At 35.2% G+C, this 15,343-nt stretch overlaps 2 protein-coding genes across 3 annotated transcripts in view; one reads left to right on the forward strand and one right to left on the reverse strand.

Annotated features, from left to right (window-relative positions):
* The first annotated feature begins 495 nt into the window (after positions 1–495).
* Positions 496–2,702, forward strand: LOC109049508 (growth hormone secretagogue receptor type 1-like). Its single transcript, XM_042752395.1, has 2 exons — positions 496–1,288; positions 2,305–2,702. Exons 1-2 carry the CDS (start codon positions 496–498, stop codon positions 2,613–2,615), a joined length of 1,104 nt encoding a protein of 367 aa, XP_042608329.1. The 3' UTR covers positions 2,616–2,702.
* Positions 2,703–3,686: 984 nt separating this feature from the next.
* fndc3bb (fibronectin type III domain containing 3Bb) overlaps positions 3,687–15,343 on the reverse strand; it is a 64,408-nt gene continuing 52,751 nt past the window's right edge. For both annotated transcript variants that reach the window (XM_042752488.1, XM_042752486.1), the window contains exons 22-26: positions 14,673–14,959; positions 11,995–12,204; positions 10,207–10,373; positions 9,808–9,935; positions 3,687–5,638 (exon numbers count right to left, since the gene is read on the reverse strand). In XM_042752488.1, the coding sequence (XP_042608422.1) occupies positions 5,339–5,638; positions 9,808–9,935; positions 10,207–10,373; positions 11,995–12,204; positions 14,673–14,959 (1,092 nt within the window). In that variant the 3' untranslated portion in view covers positions 3,687–5,338. The remainder of the gene's footprint in view (positions 5,639–9,807; positions 9,936–10,206; positions 10,374–11,994; positions 12,205–14,672; positions 14,960–15,343) is intronic.

The raw sequence follows: 15,343 nt of genomic DNA on the forward strand, positions 1-15,343 counted from the left end.
AAACAGCTTTCAGCACCCTGGACAGCATCAGCTCACTATTTATACACGCAAAGCACGAGAATGCATTATTCCAGTTCCATTTTCTTTTGTACAAGATGGTGTGGTCACACCGCAAGGTGGCATAAAACGAACAAAAATGCCCTTCACCTTGTAAATCAACTTTCAGTCGCTCTAAGAGCGTTTTTTTTGTCTCTTATTTGTTAGTAATTCTCTAAACGCTAAGAAAAGTTGCAAGCACACAAACGCATCACAAATAAAGAAACCTTTGAAAAAAATCCGCATTTAACAGTACAATTAGTCCGGGCATCCAGTGCGCATGCGTAGAGAAGATCGTGTACCCCCTGCGCGCAGCTCTGGGCGCATCATTGACGGGTTACTCGCGTACATTTCTCATACTGTGCATTGAACACCTGTAAGATGTGCATGGAAACAACAGCTGGGTGGAAATTACGAGGTGCCATTAAGTCCATGCAAACCCTCTAAAATCTCATCACAATGACTAATTGGACAAACGTGTCCAGCTGCCCGTTCAGCATCACTTTATGCGCTAAGGACATTATGGATAGTAATGCAACTGCTGAGGACTTTGAGTACCCCGTCCATCTCTTCCCAGTCCCTATCCTGACTGGCATCACAGTGACGTGCTCTTTCCTGTTCCTCGTCGGAATTGCTGGGAACCTGTTGACCATCCTGGTGGTCACCAAATACAAAGACATGCGAACCACCACCAACCTTTACCTCTGCAGCATGGCACTCTCAGACCTGCTGATTTTCCTCTGCATGCCCCTCGACCTGTACCGGGTCTGGCGGTACCGACCGTGGAACTTTGGCGACGAGCTCTGCAAACTCTTTCAGTTCGTGAGCGAAAGCTGCACGTACTCCACCATCCTCAACATCACCGCGCTCAGCGTGGAGAGATACTTCGCCATCTGTTTTCCCTTCAGGGCAAAAGTCATCGTCACGCGGGGTCGGGTAAAAGGGGTGATTTTCCTCCTCTGGACTGTGGCTCTGTGCAGCGCCGGACCCATATTCATTCTGGTTGGGGTCGAGCACGAGAACGGCACCAACCCCTGGGAGACCAATGAGTGTAAAGCGACCGAATATGCCATCCGCTCCGGACTGCTTACTATGATGGTGTGGGTCTCCAGCGTGTTCTTCTTCCTCCCGGTGCTCTGTTTGACAGTGCTATACAGCCTCATAGGCAGAAGACTGTGGAGAAGAAAGGAGAATCCCGTCGGACCCATTTCGAGTCGGGAAAAGAACAATAAACAAACGGTCAAAATGCTGGGTGAGCTCAACGATGCCCTGAAAAGTCTGATAAATTATATTTGTATATTTCAGAATCATTTAATAGATTAACTTAACAGCGGGTAGCCTGTACGGAAAATTAAAAATAAATAAATAAATAAATACGAAATTAAAATAGTTTCATAAACATTTGAATAGGCTATTTTTTTAAAATAATTTAATAATTTACATTTAACAGGACACACCTGCTAATTAAATTCCATGTGCAAAATAACGTGAGTTAAATATATGTAATAATAAATTACTGTTAGAAATAAATAACATGTATTATGGACACCAATCAAAATGAACATTTCGTTCAATTAGCCGTTGGCTGTTTAATGTACACAGTTGCTAAGGAACGCAGAAACTTGAACGTTTCAAACTCGGATCATCCAGTCAGAAATAGCAGGGACTATCTGTCTTCATCATTATTTTGATGGTCTAAAATTAAAATAAAATACTTTCTACTATGCATAAATAATGCTTTTTGGATATTCGACATAATAGCCTAACTTTATGGAATATTAACCAGGCTGTGGAAATCAAGAACTGCAACTTCTAGCCTACTTTCAAAATTCCATTTTTTTAAATAAAATATAATTATTTTAAAGAACACATACAGTGACTATAGCATGATTCCAGAACGAATGTTCTACCTTTATTTAGTGACCATTTTCCAGTTTGCCGAACGAGTCAGTTATTAGGCGGTTCTTTTGAGTGATTCAAAACCATACAGCGACACGTGTATTGTAATTCCCGAACGACTGAATCTAATGAGTCGGTTGTAATTAACGTTAATGAATCAGAAACACTTCAGTCACATCGGTTACTGATTCTGATTCACTACATTTTCATAATGTCCGACTCGAAATAATTGTTACTAAGTTACAATTCATTTTTCTAAACGCACTTTTTGCAAGAATGTCGTATTGACAGTAATTCTAAATTATGTAATACAAACTTTAATCCTTTTTAACATAACAGAAATGAACTCTCTTTCTCTCTCTTTGTCAGCTGTGGTGGTTCTAGCGTTTGTTCTCTGCTGGCTGCCGTTCCACGTGGGGCGTTATCTCCTCTCCAAGTCATCCGAGGCCAATTCTCCTCTCATCTCCCAAATCAGCGAATACTGCAACCTGGTCTCATTCGTGCTGTTTTACCTCAGCGCCGCGATCAACCCCATCCTCTACAACCTCATGTCAAAGAAGTACCGGAGCGCGGCGTGCAAACTGTTAGGAGTGAAGCGTGCTCCTGGACGATCGGTGCAGAGCATCGTGAAGAACGCTGAGAGTTTTTCGGTGTGGAACGAATACAGCTGGAGCACGTGACAGAGGAAACGCCTCGATTAATAAATGTGCACTTTTTAACCGACTAAATATATCTTCACATCATTTTTAATTTCAAGCATCATAAAAGCCAGTGCATATTTTCAGTTTAGCCTGTATATAGCAGTAAAATAACTTTATAAATCTGCTGAGCCTTGAAAATTACATTATAAAATTATAGGCCTATAGTAATCTAATGCAGACTGAATTATTATTATTTTTATTTTTTTTTGATGGTCATTTTAGGCACAACATACCTAGTGCATTTACCAAATATTATTGTATTTTATGAAAATGTTTACGCACAGGTATTGCCATCAGCAGCAGACACCAGCAGTGTAATGATTCCCTTTACCCTGGTATTCATGCAAACTGTACATATGCACACTAACCCAAAAATGCCTTAAACTGTGTGAAGTACTGGATGACAGAGCACTGTAGATGTAAGCACTCTTAACATTGTACCCTATATGGGAGAGATACAATGGTGCTGAATGATAAAATCCCATGCCATAAAAAGCTCTCACCAAGCTTGTGTTATCAGATTATGTTACATAAATGTGTAGCAGCCATAAAAAGTGCACTTATTGCAGGTTTGTGAACACTGCTGCCACAGTAGTCTTGTGTAAGCTTTGTGTTTGAATTCAGCCTGTGTTGCTTGTCGCCAATGACAGTCTAATTAAAATGTAAAACTAATTCTTGACATCCTTGTAAAACACTGAGAATATTTGAGTGAAGACACGTTTTAATATTTATGAAACATATTTGATATATTGTGTCTATTTGTCTTTAACGCACACTGTGATACATTATCTGGAATGTGTTATTGTGTTATATACATATATAAAGTTTTTGATGTCATGCAGTATTATTACTTGACTTTAAAATTAAAATGTTTTTGTGTTATTGACTATACAAGTTGTCTTGTATTTGTTTCTGAAAATAGATTTTAAAAAACCGTAGAGAAACTGGGTCTGTCCTTTTACAAAAAGGACAATCACATAACATATAACTGTAATGTAAATGAAATGCAAACACCTCTTTTCAGAAATTTTAAAAAATTTATTGTGTATAAATATATTACATATATACTACAGATACATAATCATCTTAAATACAAAGGGTAGTATTTTCAATATCTATACATTTAAATTGATATGGTAGTTTTTTTTAAATATAATGTCTACGATTATAATTTACATCAATAAATGTGACTGTTACGTTAAAAAAATGGTAATATGGAATGATTTTCATGAAACGATATGCAAGCATGGAAATCTATGTCTAGGCCACTTATTACCTGATATCCAGCTAAATGCAATTAAAAAAATTCAAAACAAACAAAAAAAGTATTTCTGTTTTCCACAAGATTCTGGGTCTGGAGTTCTTAAAAAGTGTTCTTCAAGTGTTTCCACCAAGTTTTCTAGTGTCAAGTCATTTCAACTTCTTTTAATCAGAAAACAATGGAATGTTTGTCTAAAAACTTCAGCAATACATATATAGTCTACTACATGAACAGTAGATGATTAAAAGAAGTAGAAATAATATATATATATATAAAATAAAAAAACTTATGGGAAATCACAAAATTGATCAGATATCAACATTTTCTGAACTAAAGCGATTTTAAAAAATCTGAATTAAAATAAAAAAGCAACTAAAAACAGAATACAAACAATACAATTATATCTGAAATAAGACAGGTTAATGATGTTAAAATGCTGTTCTATATTTGGAAAAAATAATAAAGATTTGTCATAACCCCCTTATAAAAAGACATGCTACATGAAGGAAATATTGAATATGACAGTTCTGATTCTTGTAATAAATAAATGTAGATTGCACTGTGATTTGCATTATAAAGTCCAAGAATATAGCATAAATAAATCTAACAAAACTGTTATATCTTGAATGCTCACTAACTTTGGTTAAGGGCTTATTGAGCTAGTAAACACGATCATGTACTGTATAATGTGACCAGGGTAAAGTGTTAAGGAAATACTGTAAGCAGCAGATCTGAAATGATTTGTCACGAAAGTTTGGATCTGTGGATTTCAAGGCACAGGTTCACAAGGCCCTCCCAAGTCCCTGAGGTACAAACGCTCCAGACTTCACAACACTGTACATTGATGATTGATTGCAAAAACTGTCATTTGACTCTCTTTGGACTGACAGATGCAGTTGTTTTTTGTCTTGTTCTTGTTTTGCTTTTTTTGTACATGTGGCCCAAGGACACCTTTTTTTAAGACAAATCAAAGAGGAGAGAACAAACAAAGCTTTTAAGAAGCTTTTAGACAGACTTTCCTGGGGCACAGATACGGGGAATGAGAAAACTGATGTTGCTTAGCTGTCTAGACACTGATTTAAAGATAAATAGGACTGACCATTAAAAAAAACCCACCTCACATATTCATCTGAGAGTCCAACTTGAGATCTGGAAGGCCACTTATTACTTTAGTGTTAAAATCTCCTAAATACTAAATATAAAAATATGCACAGCATCTTCAACTTAAAAAACAGGCACAGACGCCCAAACAGTACATTTCATCATTACTGATTTGTTAAAGCTGTAACTCATCTTATAGAAAAACCTGTAAAAAATCCTGTAAAAAAATACATGAAATTTTAAGTGTAAAAGGTGTAATTTGGTCAATGACCAAACAGTACTTGCATTAATGGTTTTGTGAGTTGTAGTTTAAAAACTGAAGAGACAGACGAGAATGGCTCTAAATCAGAAGCTGAAGCAGGAAGGCCATTAGGACAGAGAGAGATGCCACCCCGAATACCATGAGGCCGGCAAACTGTTCATCAGTGAGGGTGCTGCCCATGGGCACCCTGGTGACGTCCGCTTCCACAGCCAGTGTGGCATCAGACCGCCGCAGGTTGAAGTGGGCAGATGGGCTGAAGGACCCACACAGCTCCTGGAGGGTGTCTGCACAGCGCCTGCATGCAAACACTCGCACACGGTAGTCTGTGTTCCACTGCAGCCCGGAGAGCTGGAAGGACGTCTCATCTCCTTTATACACCTGAAGGACAGAAAAAAGTAATGCATTAGCCCAAGCAGTTAAAGTTTCTCCTTCACTGTGCGTACTTTTAAACAATGATAAATGTATTGTTAATAATAATAATAATTATTATTATTATTTATAATAATATAAACAATAAATTATATAATAATAATAATAATGTATATATTATGAAGATATAAAACAATAATATAAAACAATGATAATAATAATAATAATAATAAATTATACTATACACAGGGACTGGGATGGAATAAACAAAAGTATATACAGAATACTAAATAAATATAACATGTAACATACATATAAATATTTTTTACAAAAATATATACATAAAAAAATTTATTAACTAGTAATAGTAGTAGTAGAAGTAGTAGCAGAATATTGTATTATTTATTATACTGTATGTATGCATTTGGGTTTATTCGTAATAAATGTTGTATATGTGAGGATAGCATAATAAAGTGAACTGTGACATATTATACTTGATATATATATATATATATATATATATATATATATATATATATATATATATAATATATATATATATATTTTTTTTTTTTTTTTTCTAGTGGGTGCAGGACACTATAGTTAATTTATGTAAGTGAGGATAGCATAATAAAGTGAACTGTGACATATTATACCCAAAAAGTTTTCATCCAGTGAACTAACAGTATAACTGAAAAAAAAAAAAATTTGGGACCAGAAATTATTCAGTCACTTTGACCTGACCGTGTTTTGCTTAAGTGTTTTTTCTTTAATTGCTAATGCAACCTTTTTACACCACAGACTGAACAAAATAAAGCATTGCTTGGTAATTGGTTGACCTAAATTGGTATTATCTAATTGTGCACTTTAACAGCTGACAGCTATTCAGCCTAATTCATTACATTCCTTTCTATCAAAGTTATCTGACATTATAAAGCTGAATTTGTTCTGACACTGTTTAACTCTGAGTTCTTGTCATATTTCATTACCATTTTCTAAACTATAGCTAATAAACTGTGATAATGTGAGAAATGTTGAAGGTCTCTGAATAAATTTTGGTTGGGCTGTATTATATTTGTATATTTATTATATATTAGCATTTTATATAACAACAACAACAATTATAATAATAACTACATTTATATTTTGTATACATACATTTTTTATATTTCATCCCAGTCACTAAGTATATTATTATCATTATTATTATTATTAACAGCATGATTGAGATGGAATATAAAAAATTATTATACAAAAAAAAATATTATGTGTTATTATTATTTTTATTAATGTATAATGCAAATGTACAGATGTAAATAATTAAATCCATTCTAAATAAACAAATAAATGTATGAATTACAAAAAAAGGAAGGAATGACAGAATAAGAAAGGAGCTCTGTAAATCATGCAAAATTATGAAAAAAAAAATCAACAATAAATATGAAAGTGAAAGTGACGTGACATACAGCCAAGTATGGTGACCCATACTCAGAATTTGTGCTCTGCATTTAACCCATCCAAGTGCACACACACACCCGGAGCAGTGGGCAGCCATTTATGCTGCGGCATTCGGGGAGCAGTTGGGGGTTTGGTGCCTTGCTTAAGGGCATCTCAGTCGTGGTATTGCCAGCCCGAGACTCAAACCCACAACCTTAGGATTAGGAGTCAAACTCTCTAACCACTAGGCCACGACTTCCCCATATACTGATTTAAGTAGCTACAGTACTGTAAATGAACAAATAATACAAAAAAATTAACCACAGGACTGCTAGATTTTAGATTCACTGGTCATCAAAGCAAAAACATCCAAGATGCCAAAAAGAAGGCCAAAAAATCTTTTGCACTCCATCACTGACCCACATATTACAAAAGATGAATCTTCAGAGCTTGACTAATAAAGGACTTCAGTTTCCTCAAAGAGAATCTCAACAAGCCACCGTAATCCTTTCATCTGGAGAGGGGGGCAACACTGTCAGGATCAATATAATATAATAAAAGAATGCCACTGTAGGGCTGTACTTCGGTTTGTTCATAAAACACTGATGATGACAGTGTTACCTAAATGTTCTTACTTGCTTGAAATACAAACCTGTTTTCTCCGTAGTAGTGTATAAAAAAACACCATGATGGCAGACTCTTTCAAGATCAAGAAAAATGAAGTGAAAAATGAAAGAAGCCGGAAGATAAAAAGAAAAAGAAAAAACATTCTTGGGAATTCATGTGCCTTTTGCAAGCATGTCTGTATGAAACGGAACACTGCATTAATAACCATAAAAACATGACCTAATATTTAGTAGCCTACGTGCCACAAGTGCAAAACAGAAAAAATGATGCACAAAAAACAAAGCTCAATTCACAGCAGTAATGACCAGTGCTTCACAAATCAACCGAAACAAATTATTCTGTCTTTAACTGTCAAAACTAAGTAAATATGACAATGGCAGTTGACCTAAAAGCATAAGCCATTTTTGGGAACATGCACAAAAAAACAAGACCCCTGAGCAAATGGAAAATAAAATCGGGAACAAAAGAGAGCTTGTTTATATGGGCTTTTATAGCCAGTAAACATTGTTGAAGATAAACATATTGAGGTGACTTTGTTCCACCTGTCACATGCAGCTCTCGAAAGGACCACAGTTTATGTCTCCATGGTAACACAAGAGGTTTTAAGCCTCTCAACCACCGGTGGCTCAATTTTGGTGAAGTCTTGATATTATTGCCACGAAAGACCAATTATGTGCGTATAATTAATCTTTGTATTAATTCAGATTAAAGGCAATGAAAATATTGACATAATCTTGAATACTGTTACTCAAGCACTAATTACAGAAAAGATAATAAATAATGAAAGTGAATTCTAATCACCTTCTAGTGGTATTTGCATAAACAGGGAAATGGCTGCACAGTAAAATTGTTAATTAGGCTAATACAGAGCCATGGGGAACTCCACTCCTTCATTAACAGGGATTTTTTTTTTTCAATTAATATAGCTCCAGCAAGGAATTAGTGAGGATGAATGTAGTAGAATAAATTAATGACTGTAAGGGTGAATTATAAGAAATACCCAGATCGCATTTACTTCAAATAAACCGCTGTTCTGTGTGACAAAGTTACAACCAAACAGAGCATATTTAATATTTAATGCACAGTTAAATGGAGCGAGGATTTGGACCAATGAGATTTTGCGATGGGCGGAGCTAGCCAGTGTGTAAACACATAAATACTGTAGAAATCAAGAGAATAGAAATAGAAATATTACATTTACATCTTCATGTAGTCATCTAGAATTTCATTTAAAAAAAAAAATTCTAGTACAAAGGTTATTTATTTATTTTTTACATTATTATTTATGGGTGTTTATACATGCATTATTTAAACAGAAAAATATTTGGTAGTAATTTATATTTATTTTAATTAAAATATCACTTTTTTCACATTTCAGTAATGAGAATTTGGTGACAAATTGCACTTAAATAATCACAATTATCACAAAATAATAATAAAAAAAATACTTCAAAATACATAATTTCTTGTTTTGTTTTTTCTTTTGATTTTGGGGTGGAATATAACTTGTATGTTTTTTGTGAGAGTTACCCAATGATATTCATGAAAAAAGGGATGGTTGATGTGATAAGGAAAGGAGCGTTTTCTCATTTTGATGAATAAATAAATTCACAGATAATTTAACATTTTGTGAACTTCCATTCAATTTATCGCACCATGGAAGTGGCGTACCAGAAATGATTTCAAAACAATAAACGATTGCACACCTGAACGGACCCTAATCGTGATAATCACAGGTCCCCTCTTTCTGTGTCTCTTTCCAACCCCACAGCACAATTTAATGAATCATGTGTGTGTTCGGAAGCACTCAATTTCATTCAAATGCTGATTGTGATGAGTTCAAGTGGAACGAAGAGCAAATGTTGCAAATAGCTCGAGCCTGTTTTCCATTTCCTGTTCAGAATGAATTCTATTCATCAGCAGCTCATCTGCTGTGACTGTGGCCATGTATGAATCTAACATAGTATTTCTTCTGTGAAACAAAGTAAAAATACCACATCATATTCTTAAACAGTTCCAACAAGCCAAAGTTCTTGGATACAATTTGAGTGGAACAGTCATTTTATACTCCAAGTAAAAGTCAAAGGAGGTTTAATAAGGAATTGGGATCTTACCTGTTTATAATCAGCCTCTCTGCCTCCCAGCACCTGTAGCACATAGCTGATTCTGTCTCCTCTCATTGGTGGAATACTCTCCCATGTGACCTCACGGGCATTTCCCTCTAGCTGAACAACTCTTGGGGCTGAGAGGACAAAAAAAAAAGTAACAATGTTTGATGCTTGATATTTTTATGGACATCATGATACTTTTTTTTTAAGATTATGTGATTAATTTATTTAAAATATAAATCCTTCTTAACATTATAAATGTCTTTACTGTTACTTCTGATCCAATTATTGCATCCTTGTTGAATAAAAATATACATTTCTTTCAAAAAAAGAAGGAAAAAGGAATTATAGTGATCCCAAACATTCGTTCCTGTACAAGTGTGAGTATAAATACAGATGTGGTACCTTTCAGTGTCTGTGGCAGAGATTTGGTGGTGCAGAAGGTGTACGTCTCAGAAAACGGCCCCTCGCCTGCTTCACTCACTGCCTGGATCCGAAAACGGTATCGGCTTGATTCGCTCAGTCTTTGCAGCTTGAAAGTGTGGCTTGGACCTCGGTAAACCACCACAAACCTAACAAGATGGTGAAAGCTTGTTACAAACATGCACGTAAATTAATTAAGTATAATTTATTAATGATTATTTTTTCTATCATTTACAGCCTAGTATTTCTTTTTAAAGCCTTGAGTGCAAAGGAAAAACAATTGGATGATTCTTTGAGATCATTGTTCCCTTCATGTCATTTTATTAAATAGCATGAATGCAGGAAAGAATGCAAGGCAGAAGCAGGCCTTCATTAACTCCATTCAAGAGTCCAGACTTTACTGTTTACATGGTTAAAATTTTTCAGAAGTGGAACTGAGGCTGAAAGCTCAAAACCGGGGAGAACACAGGCCTTCATTTGCTTCTAAATGAGCCATTGGTGGGTCAGTGACGAGCGACTCTGAGAAAGCATTAAGGCAGGTGGTCTTGATAACCCTGAGTCTCCTAATCTAATTCCCAACAGCGCTTTGAGATCGAGTCTTCTCATTAGTCGACTCCACCTTAATGGACCCACAAACACAAAATGTGCTTTTCAGATTATCTGCTTACATCAGAGAGAAGAACCTGCCTTACGGGTGCATAAGGGACAAATTAAAGTGAGGAAAGTGCATGCATACACACACACACACACACACACACATACACACACACACACAAACACACAGATGCTTCACTACGAATAAAATTAATATCCCAAGAAGGCAAGAAGAACACTTACACCATTTAAGTCCTTATACCAAGCTTTTGATGGTGAGTACAAGACTATTGTTTTTAATTATGAACCAGGGTTATTATCAACTGAAACTAAACCTAAAACAATAATAATAATAATAATAAATTAAAAAAATAATAATAATAATAGTTGAGATGAATTAAATATAAATGAGAAAGGTTGCCTTGGCAAATATCTGAAACAAAATAAGTTTAATACTTTATATTTTATTTTATATTAGGTTAATGTTTATGTTGAAGTAATAAAATAAACAAAAATGAAAAACCATATAGACATTAAAACAGGAGGTAGTTCTGGTAATAATGCAATGCAATTTTAAAAAATTAATCTGCTACTGCCATCAAATCAGCACTTTTCTATCATTTTAAGGACTATATTTTTGTGCAATAAAATGTTATAGAGATTTAGTCCACATTAGGGGTTTAATTTTTTTTAAGCCAAGGACCCTCAAGTATGACCTTATGGACCACCCTCTTATATAGGCTAAATATCCATATAAAATATAAAATATAAAAATATAAAATATCCATAGGCTTGTATTATCATGTAGACTCTGTAAAATTCTTAGCTTGAATACTGTCATTGAATTAATGATGAATTAATTTATAATAAAACAAATTATTAAAATAATATTTGGAAATAATTTATTTTGAGTTAAAGACATTATTATAACCATTATTATTAAAATAATATAAACTATTTTTCATATTTACTTGTATATAGCATTTTCACTGGAAATATCGATCCCAAAATTTTTTATTTGGAAAAAAAAAAAAAAAAATTAAACCTGAAAATGCCTCTAAATAAGCCTAACTATATAAAACATCTTTTAAAACAATGAGTCATTCAGACTAGTTATATCCCAAATAGTTGATTATGAAAATCTGTAGTTTTGCACATCTCTCTATCATTGCTAACCTCTGGTTCCTGTCCTCCATCTGCAGGACGTAGGTTGTGTCTTCTGTGAGTTGACTTCGGCTGCTGAAACCCCAGCGTAGTTTGAGACTCTGCGGTCCGACCGCTGCACACTCCAGCCTCGGAGGAGATGGAGGAAGGGGTCTGGTCCTCACCGTCAGAGTCTGACTGAAGGGCCCGGGGCCCATTTCATTTTCTGCTCGAATCTGCAGGCTGAGAGAAAGAGAAAGAGAGGAAATAGAGTGTTTAAACAACTTGTCAGTCTTGTTCAGTCCTAAGTAACTTCAATTCTTGATTCTCTTCAAATGATCTCTCTTCACCTGAATGTCTCTACAAACTATTCTAAGGAATCGTTGTTTGTAATTCATTACTGTACTTTTCAAGTGAAACATTTACACAAAAAATGAAGCTCCATCCATCAACATCATGTGACTACAGCTGAAGCAGATTGTTTAGAAAACTAGTTCCTGCAGCTTTGCCCAAAGTGGCCTTCATTTGTTCTCTTTCTGCCTTATTTACTTCATCTGTCGATCCCATTTAAAGCCTGCAGGTATCTTCAGCCTCGAGCTGCTCTGTGACCTTTCCACTCAGTTTGATGGCACAGGGGAAAATGATCTCTGACTGAAAGTGTGGTCTTGCATTCAAATGAGGATTTCTGTGAAGTTATCTAGAGATATCTAAGAATCCAATTATTGTAAGTGCAACATTTCTAAATTGTGTTACTGGAAGAGTTCTGAAAGGAGGGAAAGTTATTACATTACAATACCTTTGATATATACCAAAAACATTAATCCAAATGGACATTCTGTCATTTAATCACCATCATGTTGTTCCAAACCTAATTTGCACTTATTCAAATGCATAAAACCAGTTGTGTTTAATGCAATTTATTCACTGAATAGAAAAAAAGCAGTATGTGTGTTCATTAAAATGTGTCTTTTTAGGTTTCATGGAAAGAAGAAATTCATACAGGTTTGGAACAACATGAGTAAATTATCCCTAAAAAAAGTTCATCCTAGCATACTACATTCTGGGACTAATGGAAGCAGTAGATCTAATGTGCAGACGTGTAAATAAACTCGTGAGACCATGAGGACTACTTGTGGTCTCAATGGAATTTCTGTAAAAGCTTATTTCGCACAATGTTCAAAACTCATGTTTGAAAAAAAATATTGAAAGCATTTAATGACTAAAATAAAAGTTTGGGAACAAATATTTTAAAAGGGCTTGATTCTCTGGAAATATTGAATGAATTCAGAAAAACATGGAGGAACACAGAAGTATCTGAACGTTACACAACCTTTAAAAATCAAGGGGAAATATGGAGGTAAGATGACGTCTCTTATGTTCACTAAGGCTGGATTTAGAATATAGTAAAAAATTGATATTGCAAAATATTATTAAAAAGCAAAATAACTGTTTCTGTTTTTAAACGTAATTTATTTCTGTGATGCAAATTACCATTATTCCAGTCTCCAGTGTCACATGATCCTTCAGAAATCATTCTAATATTCTCAAACATTTCTTCTTATTATACTTTCTTCTTATGATCTGAGTGTTGCACCTTTGTTCAGCTCATAAGTTCTTATTATACGTTGTAATTTTTTGATAAATAGAAAGTTGAATAGCACAGCATTTTTCTTTAAAGAAATAGAGCCTAAGCCTTACTTTCAAGAAAAAAAACATTCCACAAAAAGAAGTTAGTATTTATAATTACATATAATGTAGATATACTGTTTACAATTAAGACAAAATTATTAGAAAACTTTGTGCTTGTCAAACATTAGTGATCGTGTTTATAACTAATGTGATACTGCTAGAACACCATGTGAGAACTTGAGGACAACTCAATTCATGCATCCATTAAAAATCACCTTGACACTGGTAACAATAATAATAATAAAAAAATAAAAAAAGGTTGGGCATAATTTATTTTCAGAGGCCACAGGTTTTGATATTTAGCTATTTAACGCTTTAATATTCACATAATTTAGGTGTCCAAATAGATTTCAGTAACATTGGGTCACTAGGGTGAGCTGGAGCCGGTTATTTTTTGGACTGCTCAAGAAAGATATCGAAACCTCTAGTTCCATTAGAGACATTATGCATTCTTATGATAATTATGAGTGCATTTGCATTAGCCATTTTTTTGTCCATTACCTCAATGGAGAGGTCCATTTAATGTTGTCATTCATCCCAAATTAAAGTCTTTACATAACATTAAACAGTCTTGTTTCTGGAAACCTAGCAGGCTCCTCCTTTTAATATATATCCATATTTACATGAGGAGGATAGCACTTTAGTATCGTTTGACAGCCCTACTCACAGAAACCCCGCAAAAGTACCATGGTGCCACAGTATACATCGTTTTAAAAAAATACCCTGCTAACAGCTAACAGCAAAGTTTCATAAATACTCTTGAATCTACCCAGAAAGCACCATTTGGCTGAAAACATCTTGAGCCAGATGTAAGTGGAGTCCATTTGCAGAGCTAATAGTACTGACATACTCACTCAGGGCCCTGCTCGAGATTCACTAGCACTCATCCGTATATTACGGGGACCATGGGAAAATAAGTCCCCGGTCATCACTAATGCACAAACATTGACCTCCACTGAAGAGCTGGTGATGCACGGTGGTAGAAAAAGAGATATAGAGTGTTAAAAAACATCTTTATTCACCTGTACTCGCTGTCCGGCAGCAGGTCCCTGATAATGTGACAGGTTACGTTTCCCGTGGTGATGATGCTGTCGCCCACTGAGATGCTGTAGGAGGTCATTTCTGCTCCATTACAGTGAGGCTCATCCCAGGTGAGGGCCAGACAGGTGGAGTGGGAGAAGGGTTCACTTTCTGCAGGGTTCAGAGGGTGGTCAACAAGGCGAAATCCGGATACAACATCAGGGGCCGCTGCAGGGGTCCGACACATCACCAGATCACTGTAGGGGCCCGCCCCTGCCTGGTTCACTGCCTATGAACCGGATCCAAACAAAAGAATAAACATGTTACTGTTAAAATACAAAAAATTTGATGGTAGCCATTGACTTCCATAATATTCTTTTCATTTTGTAGAAGTCAACAGCAAGTGTCAGCTGTTTGGTTACCAACATTCTTCAAAATATCATGCTTTTAGTTTTTCAGAAGATTTGGAAGGACACTGAGTATTTTGGAGAGTACAATGAGAAATGACTTCTCTTCATTCTGTTGCTGATAAGATTGTTTTGCAGACACAGTGAATCAAAGCCAATTAAATGTGAAGAGGAGCTTCCAAAGGTCAGAACATTCCCAGACATATCTCTGCTACAGTCTGACGTTTGAACTCTATTAATGCTTATAATGTATGATCTGCACAATT

This window comes from Cyprinus carpio, chromosome B24 (assembly GCF_018340385.1).
Source record: "Cyprinus carpio isolate SPL01 chromosome B24, ASM1834038v1, whole genome shotgun sequence".
Taxonomy (NCBI): Eukaryota; Metazoa; Chordata; class Actinopteri; order Cypriniformes; family Cyprinidae; genus Cyprinus; species Cyprinus carpio.